We start from the raw sequence: 19,653 nt of genomic DNA, 5'->3' as shown, positions 1-19,653 counted from the left end.
TCATCGAGGATTCTAAGCACTATATATTTTTTTTAAATATATTTTTAGCCAATTATTCATTGGACACCCACACAAGTGAGATATCATTTTACTTGGAAGACTCAGGGGGATACTGTTGGGTAGGACATTTGTGCAGGCATGGTGAACCCATGTAAAAATATAAGGAAGAAGTAATTTTATAAGCTAAATTTTAGATTTCCAGGGGATCCATGCACATTATACCTCTTTAGATTCCCCATGGTGTCTAATTTTCAGAAATGTGTGGGTTGGGTAGGTTTCCCTAGATAGCAACGAGCCCTGGGCCAAAAATCCAGGTGCCCCTCCAAAACCGGGTAGTTTTTTTATAGATAATTCTGAAGTCTTCACAGTACGATTTGGGCCATTTCTTGTTGCATCCACTATGGCTACTCATACAAGCGAGATACCATTTTTATCGGGAGATCTTGGTGAGCGTTGTATCTGTCCAGTGATCCTACAACTTTCCCACACCAAAACCTGTGAAAAATTTATCAACAAAATGTGAGGTTTGCAGGGAATTCTGGGTAGGGAAACATTAGGGGATCCATGCAAGCCATACCGTTCTGGACTCCCCCATGTATCTAGTTTTCAGAAAGTTGTGGATTTGGTTGGTTTCCCTAGATGGCCTCCGAGCCCGGATCCATGCGGATTCCAGATCTTTCCACCACAGAAATGTGAGGAAAATGTGTTTTTCTCACAAAGTGTTTTCCTAGGAGCCAGCAAAACTAGGGTTCAAAATCTACAGCTAGGCACTGGGTCCGTTTTCACTGAGAAAATGTGGTGTGTCCACGTTGTTTTGGTTATTTCATGATGTGAGCACTTGGTCTACCCACACAAGTGAGGTATCATTTATCTTGAAGACCATCGCGAAATGTGGAGTGGGTGGAATTTTGTGGATCCAAGCTTTCCATCGAAGAAATGTAAGGAAAATGTGTTATTAACTAAGTTTGAGGTTTGCAAGGGACTCTGGGTAACAGAACCTGGTGATAGGCACACAAGTCACCCCATCCTGGATTCCCCTTGGTGTCTAGTTTTCAAACATTTACAGATTTGCCCAGTTTCCGTATGTGCCCGCTGTGCTAAGGCCCAAAACCCACAGGTAGGCACATTGCTAAACACAAGTCTGTGCCTAGTGGGCTTTCGGCCGCCCTGGGTGGAATCGGGGGGGGGGTTGCCCCTATATACCCCCAAGGGGGCAGAAAGACTGTGGATATATTTTTGGGAGATGGGGGCATTGATACGCCGATTCAGGGCCGTCCCCACCCCATGTATAAAAAAAAACAGCGGGATCGCTGCCGCCTAGTGGACTTTCTGCTCTCTGGGGGCAGATCAGGGGCCACTGCACCCATCTACCCCCAGGGGGGCAGAAAGACTGGAATTTCTCTGTGGGGTGTGGGTTGTCATGCCCATTTTTGGCAACCCCAAACCCTACATGAATACCCAAAGAATCCTTGGTTTCTAGTGGGCTTTCTACCCTGGGGGCATCAAGATTGCAAATTTTGGGCAGCCTCCACCACTAACTCAAATTGGCAAAATAAATCTCTGGCATCCAGTGGGCTTTTTGCCCCCCCGGGGTGCAGATTGGGGGCTACTGCCTCCAACTGCCCTAAGGAAAGAGAGATAGGCTGTCATTTTGGTGGGGGGTTCCATGCCCATTTTGGTCGGCTTGCGCCCATAATTGTAATTGCGCCAAAATATTCCCTGGTTTCTAGTGGACTTTCTGCCCCCAGGGGGGCACATTGGGGGATAATTACATTAACGTTTCTAATCTGCTAGCAAATATTTTTGTGTAATCTTAGTATCCAGGTTGAGGAGCATTATTGGCTGATTGGAGCTGCATTGGGGAAGATCCCTCCCCGGCTTAAAAAAATACCGAAATGAGAGCCCCCCAATAGATGCAGTTACTGTCCCTGGTATGCAAATGAGTTGAAGAGGTGCATTAATCGTGGGATTATTTCAGACCCAAGCGTTTAAAAAAAACTGGGATGTCAGTCCATCAGGGCCTGGTGATTTGTGTAATTTAAGGTTAGGTATAGCTCTGCTCACATCTTCTGTGGTTATCGGCTCCACCAAAGCTTCATTCTGCAGTGCGGATACCTGCAGAAGTTACACCTCCCCAAAATATTGTCTTTGCTCTATTGTTTCATAACTATCTGCCTTATAAAGGTTCTTTTAGAATTGACTGAAAGTGTGTGCTTTATCTGATGCAATGGTTGCTTTATCCCTCCTGGCGTTATGTTGTCTCCTCCATATTCTCGTTCCCTCTTGAGCCTCAACTCTCTAGAGAAATGGTTTTGTACATTCAGTAGAGCTTTGGCCTGCATATGCTACCCCTTTTGCTGCTTATGGTTGTCCCTTCCCAGGCCACACTCTAATGTAGACACCTATTACCGTTACTGGTGGTGCCCTCAGGTTGTCGAGATGGCCGCCACATTAAAGTCGGGTGCCCAACACTGGGGAGGCCATGAAGTGAAGCCTGTGGTCTTGAGCAGAACCTGGGGGAGTGATTCCTCCCATGTATCATCTCTCATTCAGCGAAGGGCTCTGCCAAATGGCTATTCATGGTACAAAGCGCCATCCTAGTCTCCTACAGCTACTATCTTGAGGTCGGGCTACGGCAACCACGTGTCTTTCCAAAAGCCCATTTGGGTCTGGGAGGGGTCTGCCGACTCTAACCCCGTTGCACTTACCTGCCGGCGAGTCCTTCCGTTAGCCCAGCGGTGGCAAAGTGACAGGGGCTGACAAAAATTAAATTGGAAATAACAAAATGCAACTGATTAAACCTTGATTCTTTTCTACAATTTCCCAATGAGTCATAGGTTTTGGCTGATTTTCAATTTTCCAGTTGAGATACTCAAACATATATGTAAAGGAACATTCCATCTGAAAAAGACCCTTTAAGAATTTCATCATTGATTTATCATCAGGGCATAACAAAGGACATTTAACATTTTTTGAGGGTATTTGTTACCCTGTCACAATATGAACACATTCCTTTCGGTTTTTCAAAAAATGAAAACAAATTCTATTATTCAAAAAGCAGACTTACTTAGATGTAGTTTAGTAACATAGTAAGCCATAATGCTTAATGCTTAAATAGGACTTGAATAAAGTAGTAGTTCCTTCGCTTATTCCACTTCTCTGGTTTCTTGTCAGTGTTCCTCTACTCTGGAGGGAGTGGTCCTGAGAGGCTTGCAGAGGGAATAAAGCAACAAAGGAGAAATACAGTAAGTATAATTGTGGAGGCTTGGCATAAAAACCTTTCACCACACCCAAGTGGGAACATTTTGCAAGGGTGAAGAAAAAAATAAATATATATATGATACTATTGGGGGTTTATTGTTGTGTGCCCAGTTTTCAGACTATTGTCATAACCTATTTAGAGGTTTTCTTAGTTTCTCTCCTGTGCACTTTGTGGAAGGGAAGAAGATGTGATTGTAGGTAGTAGGAAGACGTGATTCACAAAAGAAACACAAAGCCCATATGAAGTAGCAGAAAGGTAGGAACAACTTTGTTTCTTGATCCACCACCCAATCTTTACCCTCTTCAGTGTTACACACTGCCTCTTGCCGCAATTCTCCAGAGCTGTGACGGATCCTGCATGTCCTCGGGTGACCACCGCTCCTCGCTCCACACATCCCTGGCTTCCCCGGCTTCGGTGTCTTCCATGATAGCATCCTCCCTTGCGGCATCTTCCTCGATGGCATCCCTCCCCATCATCTCTTCCTCAGCAGCTTCTCTCCCGATGACTTCCTCCCCGATGGTGTCCCTCGTCTGTTTCCTGTTCTCCTTTTCTCCTCCTTCTATGATGGCTGATAAGGCCTTCTGCTGCAACCCCATTCCTTGATTTGTCTGTTTATTGCGATTATGCAATCCACCTTTTGTAAGCGACGCAAAGTCCATTCTCAATGTTTCCTTGCTTTTCAAGCCCTCCCTCGCTGTCATAAGCAGGACCCGGGAAGAACGGAGAATATGGAGACAAAATGTGAGGTAAGTCAGGGTTTGGTGGGGGGATTGGGGCACTTTCTCACAGTGACATTTAGAACATTCACTGTATCATAAGTACATGTTATGCTAACATAACATCTTTCACAATTGTGATGGAGCTTCACACTTGACACAATTATAAATTGTACAACTGTCCCCCAAACAAATGCATGTATATTTCTTTTTTTTTAGGCAGCAAAATGTCATCTCAAAACAGTCTTTAGTTGAAGATTAGTAATATAGTTGTATTGTCAGGAATGCTCTCACCAACTTGCCACAGGAGCAGAACACTGCTGGTACAAATATCCCTCCTATAACCCCATCAGTCTATTAGCTCTGAACTGACTGATCCGCACCAAAGGGGGAAAGGGGAATGGGAGAGAGAAGAGACTCCTCAATCTGATCAGATTCCTCCTCGAACCAAGCCTCAATCTTCTTCATGCTGTGTTCTTTAAGTCCTGCTAATTTCTCAAGAGGGAACCTGCACAAAAGAAGTTTACACAACTACTTAATTAATTTCCTATCATCTACTCTGACCCTATATTGTTAAGCGGCAGCAATCTGTGTTTACACATTAATAGCTGGACTATAGCCTCTCTTCTATTTCTTGAGTTTCTGATTTTATTCAATCTTCTATTCATTTACAGGTTTTAAAACTGTTATTTTTTTCACCAGAGAAAGTGAGCAGAAACTTCTTTCTTATTCTTCCAGGTTACAATTTATATATACAACAATATTGCCTTGCTTAGTAATACAATATTATTTGCATTAGCAGGTTACTTGCGCGACTTTGAGATGAGATCTGATGTTTAAAGTCCAACTGTTGTATTAGGATGACGGCGGTCAGAGTTTACACCTGTGGGAAGATTCCAAGTGGTGCCTTCTGGAAGTCTGCATAATCACTTTATGACAGTGTCTTGTTCCTTGTGTGCTTAAGCCACCATGTGGCGCACGTTAGTTTTTTTTGTAGTAGGCGTTTTTCACTACCTATCTTTGGGGTTTTGGCCCTTCGGTCCCATATTTGGGCCTTAGTCCCTTTTTCCACGTGTTTACATGGTCTTTTTCCTTTCATTGGGAGTTTCCATATTGTGTTTGTATTTTCCTTTATTAAAGGAGGATGATGGGTATTTTGTATATATCTTTCCTCCTTGTGTAGTTCTTTTCCCTCTTGCGATGTGGTTTCTACTGTTCATCCCTAGGTTATGGACCATTGATTCTTGTTGTACTTTGTTGTTTATAGTTTTATTTATTATTCTTCTGTTTTATAGGAAGGACATAATTTAGAATCTTCATGCTGTTTTATTATGGTCCATGTTATCTTGTTCCTAGCTGCTCAGCCAGTGTGAGTGTTCTGAGTAGAATGTTGGAGTATGGCCATGAGTGGAATGCTTGAGTGACTAGTGTGAGTGGTGACCGTTGAGGGAAGGGATGAGCAGCTAGCAGGCTGCTCCCAGTAGTACTGCTTTTCTGAACTTAACAACCTGCTGTACAGGATTTAAGCTACATGTTATCTACTTGAATAAACCTACTCAAACGACATCTAACAGCGTGGACTATGTACTACAATGATGCCGGTTTCCGACAGCCATTCCATGTTGGCCTTCCCTAACAGGCAGTTGGAAAGTGACATTGGAGGCCTTTAGCTCTCCCCTGCCCCCCGTGGCCTTCAGCATTTGGGCCTGAGGAACACCTATTGCCCCCCCAAACATCACTGCACAATGAGATGCCTGCCATTCGGTGCAGGGATGTTTCAAATGCAACCTTGTGCTGCAGGTCTTTTCCACCTGCTGCACATGCATAAATTGTGAAAGGGATGTTGTGACCAACATATGGGCAGTTGCATCATAATAGTATAGTCTGAACAGCTGACCTAAGGTCGGGCAGTTCATTTCTGCAACATTGTCGCGCTGATGAAAATTCACCCGATATCATAATAAGACAGTAAAGGAGTTTTGGTGTGTGGATGCCTATCTTATATGGCCAGCCTGGCTGTGATTGATTATTTTTTGTTAATGAATTTCAGCTGGAGATTGTGCAAAATTGTACAAGAAATTGTTCCCTCGGTTGAAACACTAAACAGGCTTGTAGTGTGGAGTCTCTATACCGTATAGTATACAGAAAAGCACAAATAAAATGTTTACAAAATGTTTACAAGATTTAAATGTTCCCTATACCGCAGAGTCTCTCTATGGTAAATGATTGGGAAAATAAAAATAAATGTTTATATGAAATTATTGAACAATAATTTATAATTGTTTTAAATATAACCGAAAGGAAAACAATACAACTTTATTAATTTACCTTGAGTTTAGATCGTAATAATGTAAATATAATACATTAAATTGCAGTTCTTTTTGTGAAGTTTAAGTTAAAAAATACATTTCTAACTGAACAGAAAAGTATGCATAGATAATTATTGAAAGAGATGTATATAATTTAATATAAGTAATTTGATTGCATAAATAAAATATGAACAATTTAGTTCCATTATTTTTACATTAATGTATATATATTTATTTATATATTTTTTAAGTAGTTTAAATAATTATGTGTAACAATAATATTTCCTATAGGGGTTAACTTTAATTCCAGACTCTATTATGATTTATGGGAAGAGGTTGCAGTATCAGTGGTCGCTCTTACATGGTGCTAGCCTTGCTCCAGCTCTGAGCTGAGTAATTTACTATACTTTTAGGCCCTTTTGTCTCTGTAGTAACAATAAAAGAGCAGTTTATGCATATCAATAGATTTGCTAGTTTGTGGCTGGTTTGATGTCCTTCTCATAATCACTCTACAATTGTCAGTCCCATCATTACTGAAGGGATCCATTCTGACATTCTGCACTGCATGTGATAGTTAACGACCAAACTTCGCCTGGTGTTCTTGATATCCTTAAGGGACTTCCAGGTCACTGTAGGATAAAAAATCACCTGGTACCTCTGCAGATGTTTTGGATCTACAGAATTACCTTCGCCCATGAGTAAAATATTTCAAATGCGTCTGCAGTATGTCTATTGACCCCCAGCAAGGAGATGTGGCGTGAGTGGAGCCCTGTCTCAACATGATCTTTTACTATTTGTAACAAATAGATGCAACAAATATAAGATTTGGAATTCAGAAATGAAAAATGGGAATAACCTTTTTAAGTCAAATAAGAAACAATTATCTGTCTGGTCTCTTGACTGTGTCATGTACAATTACTCAATAATGTATATAATCTGAGCTCCATGAAAGTGCACCAATTTACACATTCTCTAGAAATTTCTAGAGCCATATTGTTTACTTTTCTAGACCCCCTATCACCAAGCACTCAGTCCATGTGTCAACTCCAACTAGGAAACCAGTTCAACTGCAACCAATAGATAACCTACAGAGCAATATTTGCATAAGAGACGTTTCAGGGAGTGATGAGCCCCATGAGACATGACACACACAGTTAGTGGAACACAAATCATGAAGGAATAACACACTCAAGGCTCACTAGAACATGGGATATCCACTTTTAAATAATTATTTTTAAATCCTAATCTAGTGCACATGATATGAATTGTAACCACAAATAGGATAACGATAAAGGCAGCAAACAAGTTATTGTAGAGTGTAAACAGCAAACAGTAAACTGTGATATGCATTTTATAGCACTAATGCCATCATTGGCTGCATCTAGGCATATTAGCAAATACAAATCCCATTCTGAGTTTAGAAGGTGGATCAAACTTGAATCAGAACACTTTAATGAAATCCATCTCTTAAGGCCCAGTGGAGCTGCTATGTGATAAACTAGCCAGACAGACAACCTGCCAAGGCTGATGGTCTCCCAGCAGCCTTCAGTGAGAATGGATGCTTGATTATGTCTGTCTTGTTCTCCAGGCTGTAAAGGTCCTCACTAATCCTTAGCTCTGTGTGCAATTTCTGTAAGATAATTCAGAGCTTTGTTGAAAACTTGCAGAAAAAGCAATCAACAAAGAATGGTAAATTGACTGTTCAGATATTTTATTCAACCAGACAGAGTTATTTTGAAAGGACAAATATGAAATACACAACCATAAAAATTTGCTATTTCATAATAATGATTTTAAAATAAAATATTCAGCGCTAATAAAACACCACAAATATATTATCACAGCTTGATTATTACAATATGAAAAGATTGTGTTCTTGATATGTTCATTGTTACTTTTGATTATTTGATTAGCACACAAAGGAAAGGCACTAAAAAGAAAAGACAGAATATTTTTGATGCTGTTATTTGGTTCTTAAGCTATTCTCAAAATAGTTAAATTTCCTGTATTTTCTTATTGGTTTAGCCAATCTTTAATAATCTACAACAATATTTATATTTTGAACACACTATATATTTAAGCAGTAAATTTAAATGCTCTCATTATTTTACACCAAGTCTTTTCTTTAGTTAAAAATAACGTCATATTTTTTCAGATAGCACTGAAATAAAATATTGTTCACTCGACATGTAACATAGCAGGGGAATTTGTACATTTCACTGGACCTCAAGGGGCATCTGGGTGCTGAATATCAAATCATTATTGTTACCCAAATCATTTTAACAAACTTAGAATGATAGAAGTCCTGAGAAAAAACAGCATTTAAATCTGTAAACAAGAGGTCAAACTTGAACATAAGACTATTGAATATCATATTTATTTTTGTCATTTGGAAATAGTCTTTTGCATTAAGTACTGTTTTGTATTCATATCCGGCCTCCAAAGGATGATGTAACATTTAGGAATGAAGATACATCCTAAGAGTCCTGCACTCGATGACAAGATGGCGAAGATCTCCACGGCCACCAAATACTTCCCATTTGTGCTGAGATACGCTGGGATAAAAGAGACCCAGACCGCCAGAAACACAAGCATACTGAAGGTGAGGAACTTGGCCTCGTTAAAACTCTGAGGCAAATTACGAGCGTAAAATGCAACCACAAAGCTGACAGTGGCCAACAAGCCTAGAAATCCCAACATCAGATAGAAGAAGAGAACAGAGCCCTCGTCACACTGGATGATTGTGGTGTCTCCTATCTGTATCTTCACTGGGAACGGAGGATCACGAAGCAGCCAGACTGTGCAAATCAGGACAGGAGCAAATGAACACAGAAGGACCACTGCACTGGGCATTCTGGTCCCAAGCCACCTTGAAGAGCGGCTGGTGGGATCGCGAGCATTGAACGCTATAATCACAGTGATGGTCTTGGCCAGAATGGTGGAAATGCTGATGGAAAAGATAATTCCAAATGAGTTTTGACGGATCATGCAGGTGGCCTTCATGGGATGGCCAATGAAGGTGAAGGGACAGAGGAAGCAGAGCATGAGGGCGATGAGAAGCACATAGCTGAGACCTCGATTGTTTGCTTTGACAATGGGCGTGTCCTGGTACTTCTTGAAGATGCAGAGAACAAACAGAGTCATTAGGAAGAGGAGGCTTGTGAGGCATGATAATGTGATTCCCAAAGGCTCCCCAAAGAACAGGATCTGTAGAGTTGTGAGATCACATCGGATTCGCTCTTCATTGGGCCAGTGGTCTTCAGGACAGGGCCAGCAGTCACGGGAATCTGGAGCAAAGAAGGAAGTTGGTTACTGAGTACAATCTCTGTACTTGTCAAAATGATCATAGGGAAAAAGTGATGCTTTAGTGAACCATGGAATCCCCCCTTGGTTGTCTTTTCTGTTGCCCCTCGGGGGAAAAGAAAAGAGGTCTCATTAGCCTCCCTAACCCAAGCTACCGCTCAGCAATGAAACACGCTGCTGGCATCGCTGACCTCATTCTGAGTCGAGAAGTTGATCTAACCACCCTGATGGAATCATGGCTTATGGAATCTTCTTCCCCTTACGTAGACATTCTTGTACCTCCCGTCTACAACATTGTTAGGCTAGACAGACCACACAAATTGGGAGGAGGCATTGCTTGTATCCATCGAGCTGACATCGCTATTATTATAATTCACTCCGTCCCCCTTGAATCTTGTGAATACCTTGTAATCTTCTTAAAATCCACAGATAACAAGATCTGCAAACTACATGTATTTTGCCACTCCCTAGGCAAAAACACCCTATTTTTTGTCCAACTAATGGAAATCATTACAACAAACTCTATCTCACATTCCAATGATATTTTCCTCAGGGATTTCAATCTTCATTGGGAAGACCCCTATGATACTCAAGTCAATGCTATCAAATATTTCCTAACCGACCAATCCCTAGTCGAACCCTCACCTGTCCTACCCACAACAAAGGTGCAACAGTAGACTGGATCATTTCCAAAGAAAAAAATATTAATACAGTCCAAATCAACCCCTGCGATTGGTCAGACCATCGTATTATCACCTTCCAAATATCCCTACAAGAAAGAAACCGATCTCACAATCCACCAAACCTAAACAATAGGTTTGTGACACAAAAAATCTAAAGTTGGAATTACTAACAGCACAATACAAGAAAGAACTCTCCCTCCCACCAATATGGAGAACATCAACAAGGTCACGGAACACTACAATTCCACAATGACAACAATTATTGACAATCTAGCCCTGCCAAAAAGCAAAAGGATACCGGGCAAAGTCAAAAACCCTTGGTTCAATGGTTCTCTCAAAGAAGAAAGGCGCAAACTGAGACAAAATCCTTCATCCCCTCACTTACGACTGCTAAGAAAGTCCTGAAACTCCTGCAACAAATATATCTCCAATCAATCAATCAATCAATCAGTGCATTTATAGAGCACACTACTCACCCGCGAGAGTTTCAAGGCGCTGAGGGTGGTGGGGGGAGGGGGTGCTGCTATTGCTCGAACAGACATGTCTTGAGGTGTCTCCTGAAGGAAAGAAGGTCTTGGGTTAGTCGGAGGTGGGTGGGGAGGGAGTTCCAGGTCTTGGTGGTGAAGTAGGAGAAAGATCTGCTGCCTGTTGTTGTTCTTCTGGTGCGTGGTACGGTGGCGAGGGCGAGGCTGGCTGAGCGGAGTTGACGAGTCGGGGTGTAGAACGAGAGGCATTTGTTGAGTTATTTGAGTCCGGCGTTGTGGAGGGCTTTGTGTGCGTGGGTGAGTAGCTTGAACATGATCCTCTTGTTGACGGGGAACCAGTGCAGGTCTCTCAGGTGGGTGGTGATGTGGCTGTGGCGGGGGATGTCCAGGATGAGGCGTGCGGAGGCATTCTGTATGCGTTGTAGTCTCTTCAGTAGCTTGGCCGTTGATAGAGTGCGTTGCCATCGTTGTGACGAGGGCTTGGGTGACAGTCCTTCTTGTTTCCGTGGGGATCCATTTGAAGATCTTTCGTATCATGCAGAGGGTGTTGAAGCAGGAGGAGGAGATGGCGTTGACTTGCTTGGTCATAGTGAGCGATGAGTCCAGGACGAACCCATGTTTGCGTTCGTGGTCGGTGGGAGTCGATGCTGTGCCCAGGGTGAAGGACCACCAGGAGTCGTTCCATGTGGAGGGGGATGGTTCAAGGATGAGGACCTCCGCCTTGTCTGTGTTCAGTTTGAGGCGGCTTCTTGGGTCTTTGGTCAGGGAGAGGATCAGCTGGGTGTCATCGGCGTAGGAGATGATGTTGAGGTCGTGAGGTCGTGTGCACGGACTATGTCGTGAGGGAGCTCATATAGATGTTGAATAGCGTCGGGCTGAGTGATGAGCCTTGGGCTACGCCGCAGATGATCTTGGAGGCCTCTGAGTGGAACGGGGGTAGGCGGACTCTCTGGGTTCTGTCGGTGAGGAAGGAGGAGATCCAGTCCAGGGCCTTTCCCTAGATCCCTGTGTTGTGGAGATGTGTTTTTAGGGTACGGTGGCAGACCGCGTCGAAGGCAGCTGAGAGGTCTAGGAGGATGAGGGCTGCGGTTTCTCCGTTGTCGAGCAGGGTTCTGATGTCGTCTGTGGCGGCGATGAGGGCGGTCTCGGTGCTGCGGAAGCCAGACTGGGATGGGTCGAGGGAGCCGTTTGTTTCTAGGAAGTTGGTCAGTTGCTTGTTGACTGCTTTCTCAGTGACTTCGCTGGGAAGGGGAGCAGAGAGATAGGCCGAAAAGTCTTGAGGTCCTTGGGGTCTGCTGTCGGCTTCTTAAGGAGGGCGTTGATGTCAGCATGTTTCCAACTCTCAGGGAAGGTGGCAGATTTGAAGGAGCTGTTGATGATGTCTCGGAGGTGGGGTGTGATGATGGTGTCTGCTTTGTTGAAGATGTGGTGAGGGCAGGGGTCGGATGGAGAGCCTGAGTGGATGTTGTTCATGATCTGGGTGACGTATTCGGTGTTGACGGGGGTCCAGTGACTGAGGAGGGCGGTGGGGGGTGTTGGTTCTGCAGCTGGTGGAGGCGTCTGGTTTGCGAAGCTGTCGTGTATGTCCGCGATCTTGCAGTGGAAGAAGGCTGCGAGGGAGTCGCAGCGGTCCTGTGTGGGAAGGATGTCGTTGGAGTTGGAGCTTGGGTTGGAGAGTTCCTTCACGATGCTGGAGAGCTCCTTGCTGTTGAGTGCGTTGTTGTCTATGCGCTCTCTGAAGGCTGTTCTCTTGGCGATGCGGATGAGCTGGTGGTGTCTGCGTGTGGCGGTCTTAAGGGCCTCGAGGTTTTCCGCAGTCCCTTCTTGGCGCCAGGCTTTCTCTAGAGTTCAGAGGGATTTTTTGTAGTTCTTGAGGTTTGTGGTGAACCAGGTGGTTCTCCTGCTGTTGTGCTTGTTCGGAGGGTTCTTCATAGGGGCGAGGGTGTAGGCCCAGTTGCTGATCCACTGTGTGAGGTTTCAGGCGGCGGTGTTGATGTCCGAGGTGTTGGCCAGAGGGCCCTGGGCAAGGGAGGTGGTCAGCTGGGCAGTGGTGACTTTGCTCCAGAATCTTCGGGGTATCTGCGGCGGTTGGATGTGTGCGGTGAGTTTATTGTAGGAGAAGTGGATGCATCGGTGGTCGCTCCAGTGGAGTGTGGTGCTGTGGCTGACCGTGACGTTGGTGCTGGCGGAGAAGATAGGGTCCAACGTGTGGCCTTCGTGGTGGGTCGGGGTATTCACTAGTTGCTTCAGTCCGAAGTTGGAGAGGTTGTCGAACAGGGTGATTGTGTTATTGTCATTGTTGTTCTCTAGGTGGAAGTTCAGGTCCCCCAGGAGGATGTAGTCTGTGGTGGGAAGGGCGTGCGTGCTGACGAAGTCGGCAATGGATTCGCTGAATTGTGGGCGTGGACCCGGTGGTCTGTAGATGAGTCTTCCTCTGACGGTGGTCTTGGGGTCGGTGTGGATCTGGAAGTGTAGGTGCTCGTCGGTGCTGAGAGTTTCTTCGGTGCTGGATGTGACTCTGAGGGTGTTCCTGTGGATGATGGCGAATACTCCTCCGGGATTGTTGGTACAGTCCCTTTGTATGATTTTGTAGCCGTCCGGGATGGCAATGGCAATGTCAGGGGCCGAGGAGGCGTTCATCCAGGTTTATGTCAGGAACGCGACGTCCGGGGCTGTTGAGTCGAGGTCCCAGAGTTCGATGGCGTGCTTGTGTACGGAGCGGGTGTTGAGTAGGATGCACTTGAGGTCATTGTTGTTTCCTGGGCTGGTGTGGGAGGCGGTGGTTCGGGTCCTGGTGTTGCAGCAGATTTGGCAGGAGAATGGCCCGTGACTGCGCTTCAGGGTGGCTTGGTAGCAGGCAGTCGAGTGGCCAGTGTTGAGCGCGAGGAGGGTGGTGGTTTCGAAGGTCCATCGTGCGTGGTGGACCTGTCGTGTGGTAAATAAATAATTAATTACCGGTTCTATTTTTGACTGGATACAATATAAACAGATAGCTCAATAAATAAGAGTCAAGATTCGAGGTAGCTGAAGTTGACAGGCTTTAATCAGGCATAAAGGACAGGAACAGGACAGCCTGTACGGGAATAGGATGGCAGGGCCCGGCAGCTGCCGGGGGCAGGATCTGGGAATGATGCGCATAACTTTTAATAACAGAACATTAGTATATATAGTTAAACAAAATACATTGCATTCAATACAGTAGGCGTAGCAGTAGGCGGAGTTTTGTAGCAGTCGCGAAAGATAAGGGCAAAATGATGTAACAAGAAGGCGTGTACAGGGCATATACATAGACATGTGATGCAAACGTAACAGAATATGTCATAAACGGGGCGGAAACATGGAGGGGGCTACCTGAGCAGCTGGGACCTCTAACCTAGTGGTGCGCGCAAATGGCAATGACGTGTTACCAGGAAGAACTGGGGGCTATGACTTCTGTGCTAGAAGAGGAGACTAAAGTCTGGAGTGTCGGAGCGACATGTACCTAAAGCCTATCTAGTATCTGGTGTTTAGAGAACATGTTGATAGAATCCAAAAGTTATCAGGGTAAAGGCTAACAGACATTAAGACTGGTGCATGCATAATTCTACATATAGTTCGTGTGCGAGGAATATTCTATGAATATTAATACAGTATTTCTCTTACATGGAGACATAAAGGCTAGACCATGACGGAAACTATTGATGCGATTCAGTAGCTTAGGAATGCAGAGAAGGAGGGCTGAACTGATAACTAGAAACATAACATACTCTTGGCAGACTGGGAGGCAGAGCCAGGCCCGAGCCGGGCACTGCGTGGCATGAAAGTAAGTGAAGGGTCAGGGATACAGGTGGGGGCTGTATCGCTCCTCGGAGAGGGTTCAGGAAACAGGAGCTGAATCTGAGTCCGGGCCCTTTTGAGGCCTAGAAACGGGGATAATTCAATGAATTAACGTGCATACTGTAAAATGTGGCAACGTAGGTTTACATAGGCCTGATATTCGTTGTATTCACGAGAACTGGAAACTGACATACTAGAGATGGACACAACTGTAATTGCGTCTTTAATCGATCAGAGGGAATACATGCATATCGATCATGCACATATGGCATAAGATGGGGAACACGTAGGCACATACAACATGGCAAAATTTACTTTTCCACATTCCCTCCTTGTGCCCTACGTTTCCATCAGGAAACATCAATATTCATGATACCATCTATTATTTCATATAGCATCATTTGCTCGTCTCGAATTGTCTTGGAACGGGACTTAGGACTAGGAATACAAGAGGTAGCACAAATGCCGCAAATCGCAGGGCCACATTGTATACAGAGGCAGCAACTGAATATAATCATTACTGCAATACCTAGAAATGACAATACTTTCCATCCCCAGGCAGATATAATACTCCAGAGCCAACCGGACCATGTCCAGGTGCCTGGATTCTGGTGTAACTGATGGGCAATTTTATGAAGTCTGGTTATAGCTGAATAAACAGACGGCGCGTTATTAGGAATGAAAATGCAGCAACTAGATCCGATGACTCTACATGCTCCTCCTCTATCGGCCAGTATGACGTCAAGAACGAGACGATTTTGGAGCACGACAAATCTCATAGCAGATTGCTCTTCGGTTAAGTTACCTAGAGCGGAAGTAGTCTCATTCACTACTGCTTCAAGGGTTCTGGTTAGTCTACGTATTAGCTTACTATTCTGGATAGGTCCTATAAAGAAGAAGAAACCTTTATTGAAGTCTTGATACTGTTCTAGAGTAGTTTCAGTTTGATCGACAATTGGGGTTTCAATCTCCCTTCTATGTCTGATGTGTACTAGATGTGTGTTTCTGTGATAATCAGATGGGGCTAGAAAAACTGGTGGCAGTAGGAAGGCAATGTAACATGTTCCATCCCAATCAAGGGGCAGACGAACATATGCAGTCTGACCACAAACAAAATAAGAATGACGTGAGGCTTTGAAAATAGATTTCCCACTGTCACTATACTCGACAGTAGTAGTACAATCACTATGTCCTACATGTACGGAACCATTCTTTCTGACACATAATTCGCCTTTGACTGGTAGTACTGAAATAGCAGGCAAATCTGGAGTAGTATCGGACTGAACATTCAGGACCATGAAATTCGAAGAATAATTACCTAAATTATAAACTTCATTTTCTAGATCTAACCCTGTTCTATGGGGGAGACCTTGCTTGTCTGGAAAGCATGTTCTATTCAGAAGGGACATATCATTGGAAGATGACGTTAACGTGGACCATGCTCCACACGAACCATTATGTGAAAATGGATAAGGAAAGAGTGGCAGAACTCCCTTCGGTGTCTGGAAAGGGGGGAGTCGACCACACACCCAACAATTAGTGGCATTGCTGGTCTGGTGTGAATAATGTAACATTCTGATGAATTTATTATTTCGCATAGCAAGACGATAGGATAGCTCGTGAGGAGGCAGATCACTAAATGTGTGCTCTACTGTAACATTAGAAAACATATTTACATGTGAACTTGGAAAACATAAATGTAATGCATAACTTGTGCAGGTAACCATCAAACTTAGAAACAATATAAAACTGAGGAAAACGATACATCTGATAGAGTTTTGACTAACTCTCTCACTATGGGGGTCTAGCTCATACATGTCAGGGACCTGTCTAACCGTTTCACCCGAGAGGGACTTAGACAATTAAACTGGCTGACTTATTTTACTAGACCGGAGTTTCAATTTATACTCCTGCTGCGGAGTTTTCTCTAACAGAGGAACTTTCAGTTCGGGATTCAGATCAGTGTCTGGTTTCAGGCAGTCTTTAGAAATGTTCGTTGCAAATGTTTTTTCTCGGACTCCATGGAACTTCTTTAGATGAGACAGATGGACCCACCCCTTGCGGCCCTCCAACTTCACGGCCGTGCGGGTGGTCAGAAGGACTAGTCGCGGCTCTTTCCAACGAGGCTCCAGCGGACTTGAACGATCAAAGTTCCTTACAAGGACGAGGTCGCCTGGAATGACCTCATGCGGTTTCACTTCAGTATTGTCTGGAAATGCAGCGGCAACCTGTGAACGACAAGAGTGTAGGGCAGACATCAAGGAAGCTAGGTAATCTGTCAACATAGTACTGGAAACATCTGTAATACTGCGGGGTCTAGGTGTACCCCACATATTTGGGGGGCGGCCGAATACGACCTCATAAGGGGACAGACCTGATCTGGAGTGTGCAACCATTCGCATAAAGAATAAAGCAACTGGCAGGGCTACTAGCCAGTCTACACCTTTCTCTTTACAAACTTTCGCAATACGGACTTTCAGAGTTTGATTATGTCTCTCTACGAGACCGGCTGCTTCAGGATGGCGCACACAATGGAACTTCCACTGGTACCCTAACAAAAGGGAAACATGTTTCATTAACTCAGATGAGAATGGCTGGCCGTTATCAGAATACACGACCCTAGGGAGTCCATAACGGGGAAAGAATTCACGAACCAGCTGCCTGGCAGTGGTCGCGGCTGTGTAATCTGGGACTGGATATGCTTCTGTCCACCTGGACAAAGCGCATACTACTACAAGGACATACTTGAAACCTCGACATCGCTCCATCTGAATATAATCCATCTGGAGGACTTCAAAAGGGTGGTCAGGAGGTTGGAATCCACCTTGTTCCACCGGGACACTTTTACCTGGATTGAACTGGCAACATATCATACAAGTACGGACTTTCTGCTTAGCTGCAGCTCGTAAGTGTTTGTTGAACCAAAGGTTCTGTATACTGTCTAACATAGCTTTCTCTCCTAGATGTGCTGGACTATGTGCGGTATTGATAATGACTTGAACCATAGAGTCGGGGAGAAACCATGTGGCTTTTCCCTTCGTCACCCATCCCTGATCTGTCTGGACCCCTCCTTGTTCGGACCATTTCTTGATTTCTTCGGGAGTAGCATGTAACTGTATGTCTATGACATCTTGTGTAGGGTCCTTAACTGTCATACAAGTAGTCTGTTCTGGAATGGATGTCTGTGTCTTGTTAACCGGAATGTCTGGAGTCTGAGCTGTAAGCTTGGCTGTTCGATCTGCTAGATCGTTACCTTGGGAAATGATATCAGTAACTTTCGTATGTGCCTTGCACTTCATGATAGCGATAGCTGTCGGTAAATGTATTGCATCTAACAGAGCTTGAATGAGGAGACCATGCTGAATCGTGGTTCCATGAGAAGTCATGAACCCTCTCTCCTGCCAGAGCACTCCGAAGTCGTGTACGACTCCGAATGCGTAACGTGAATCTGTATATATGTTTACTTTCAGGTTCTTTGCACGTATGCAGGCTTGGGTCAGAGCAACTAGCTCTGCTGCTTGAGCAGACAGGGTGTCAATACGGTGTGTTTCAATAACTTCGGTTTCAGTAGTCACTGCATACGCGGCTACTAGTTCTCCTGTACTAGTTCTCATACATGAACCATCCACATAAAGTGTCAGGTCGTGATTAGGTAATGGAATGTCTGTCAGGTCTTGTCTTGGCTTAGTCATAGTGTTAATGACTCCCACACAGTCATGTGTGGCAGGATTTGAAGTAACTGACGGTAACAGAGTAGCAGGATTTAGAACGTTGCAGCGTCTGATTTCTATGTGTGGCTGGAACAGTGTCAGTTCATAACCTGTTAAACGTGCAATTGTCAAGTGCTGAGTCTGTGTTCGGTTTAAAAGAACTTCCACGGAGTGTGGAACTTGTACTGTCAGGGAGTGTCCTAACACTATGGAATCACTTTGTCTGATAGCTAGAGCTGTGGCTGCAACTGACTTGAGGCACGCAGGCAGAGCCTGGGCTACTGGATCTAATGTGCTTGAAAAATAAGCACAGGGCTTGTATTGTCCTGCTTGATCTTGTGTGAGAACAGATAATGCAGTACCATCACGTTCTGTGACAAAAAGTGTAAAAGGCTTACTGTAGTTCGGTGTAGCTAGAACAGGTGCTTGGCATAAGGCTTTCTTTAATTCATTAAAAACAAGTGTATGTTCAGATGTCCAAGGGAGAACAGTCGATACGGCTGCCTCCTGTGTCGTTAACTGTATCAGTGGCTTGGCTAGAAATGCATACTGAGGAATCCATTGTCTGCAATAAGAAGTGAGGCCAATAAAAGCACGTACCTCCTTCTGTGTCTTGGGCTGTGGAAGACTCGCTATCAACTGGATACGTTCTGGTGTCAACTGCCTACCTCACTTGGACAGTAAGTGGCCTAAGTAGATCACTTGCTGGACACAGAATTGAAGCTTCGAAGGGGACACCTTGTGCCCCTGCTCGGCCAGAAAATACAGGACTGTAAGTGACGCTCGCTCGCAGTCACGTTCAGAACGGGCGGTGATCAGTAGATCATCGACATACTGGAGCAGGGCAGTGTCAGCTGGCATGTGAATATTGTCTAGTTGTCTCTTAAGTGCTTGACTATAAATACTAGGACTTTCTGTGAAACCTTGAGGAGCTCGTGTGAATTTATAGCTCCTTCCATTTAAACAAAAACCGAAAAGGTACTGGCTGTCTGGATGAATGGGGACACTGAAAAATGCATTCTTGAGGTCGATAACAGTGAAAAATGTAGCTTCAGAATCAATGGCTGTCAATAGGGATGAAATATCTGGGACTACTGGATACTGGGGTATGATACATTTATTAAGTTCCCGAAGGTCAACCACTAATCGATATACTGGAGGTGCATTTGGATCAGTACGTTTCATGACTGGAATGATAGGAGAATTACATACATTGGAGTCAGTTTCTACAACCACTCCTTGAGCAATGAGCTCGTCAATAATTTTGGATAAGGCTGTTACAGCCTCAGGCGGCAATCTGTACTGTCTAATTCGTGGCAAGACTATACCTTGCTTGAGGGTCACACGATGGGGTGTGATTTGCATAAAA

General features: G+C 44.4%; 1 protein-coding gene across 1 annotated transcript in view; it reads right to left on the bottom strand.

The window, feature by feature from the left end:
* Positions 1 to 8,672: 8,672 nt before the first annotated feature.
* The window catches only part of LOC144751982 (vomeronasal type-2 receptor 116-like), a 163,631-nt gene continuing 152,650 nt past the window's right edge, over positions 8,673 to 19,653 (bottom strand). Inside the window, exon 4 of the mRNA XM_078639941.1 lies at positions 8,673 to 9,574. Coding sequence (XP_078496067.1) covers positions 8,673 to 9,574 — 902 coding nt within the window. The remainder of the gene's footprint in view (positions 9,575 to 19,653) is intronic.

The sequence above is a fragment of the Lissotriton helveticus genome, chromosome 4_2 (genome assembly GCF_964261635.1).
Source record: "Lissotriton helveticus chromosome 4_2, aLisHel1.1, whole genome shotgun sequence".
NCBI classification, from domain to species: domain Eukaryota; kingdom Metazoa; phylum Chordata; class Amphibia; order Caudata; family Salamandridae; genus Lissotriton; species Lissotriton helveticus.
The sequence above is the reverse complement of the archived record's forward strand: the minus strand, read 5'-3'. Positions and strand labels throughout refer to the sequence as shown.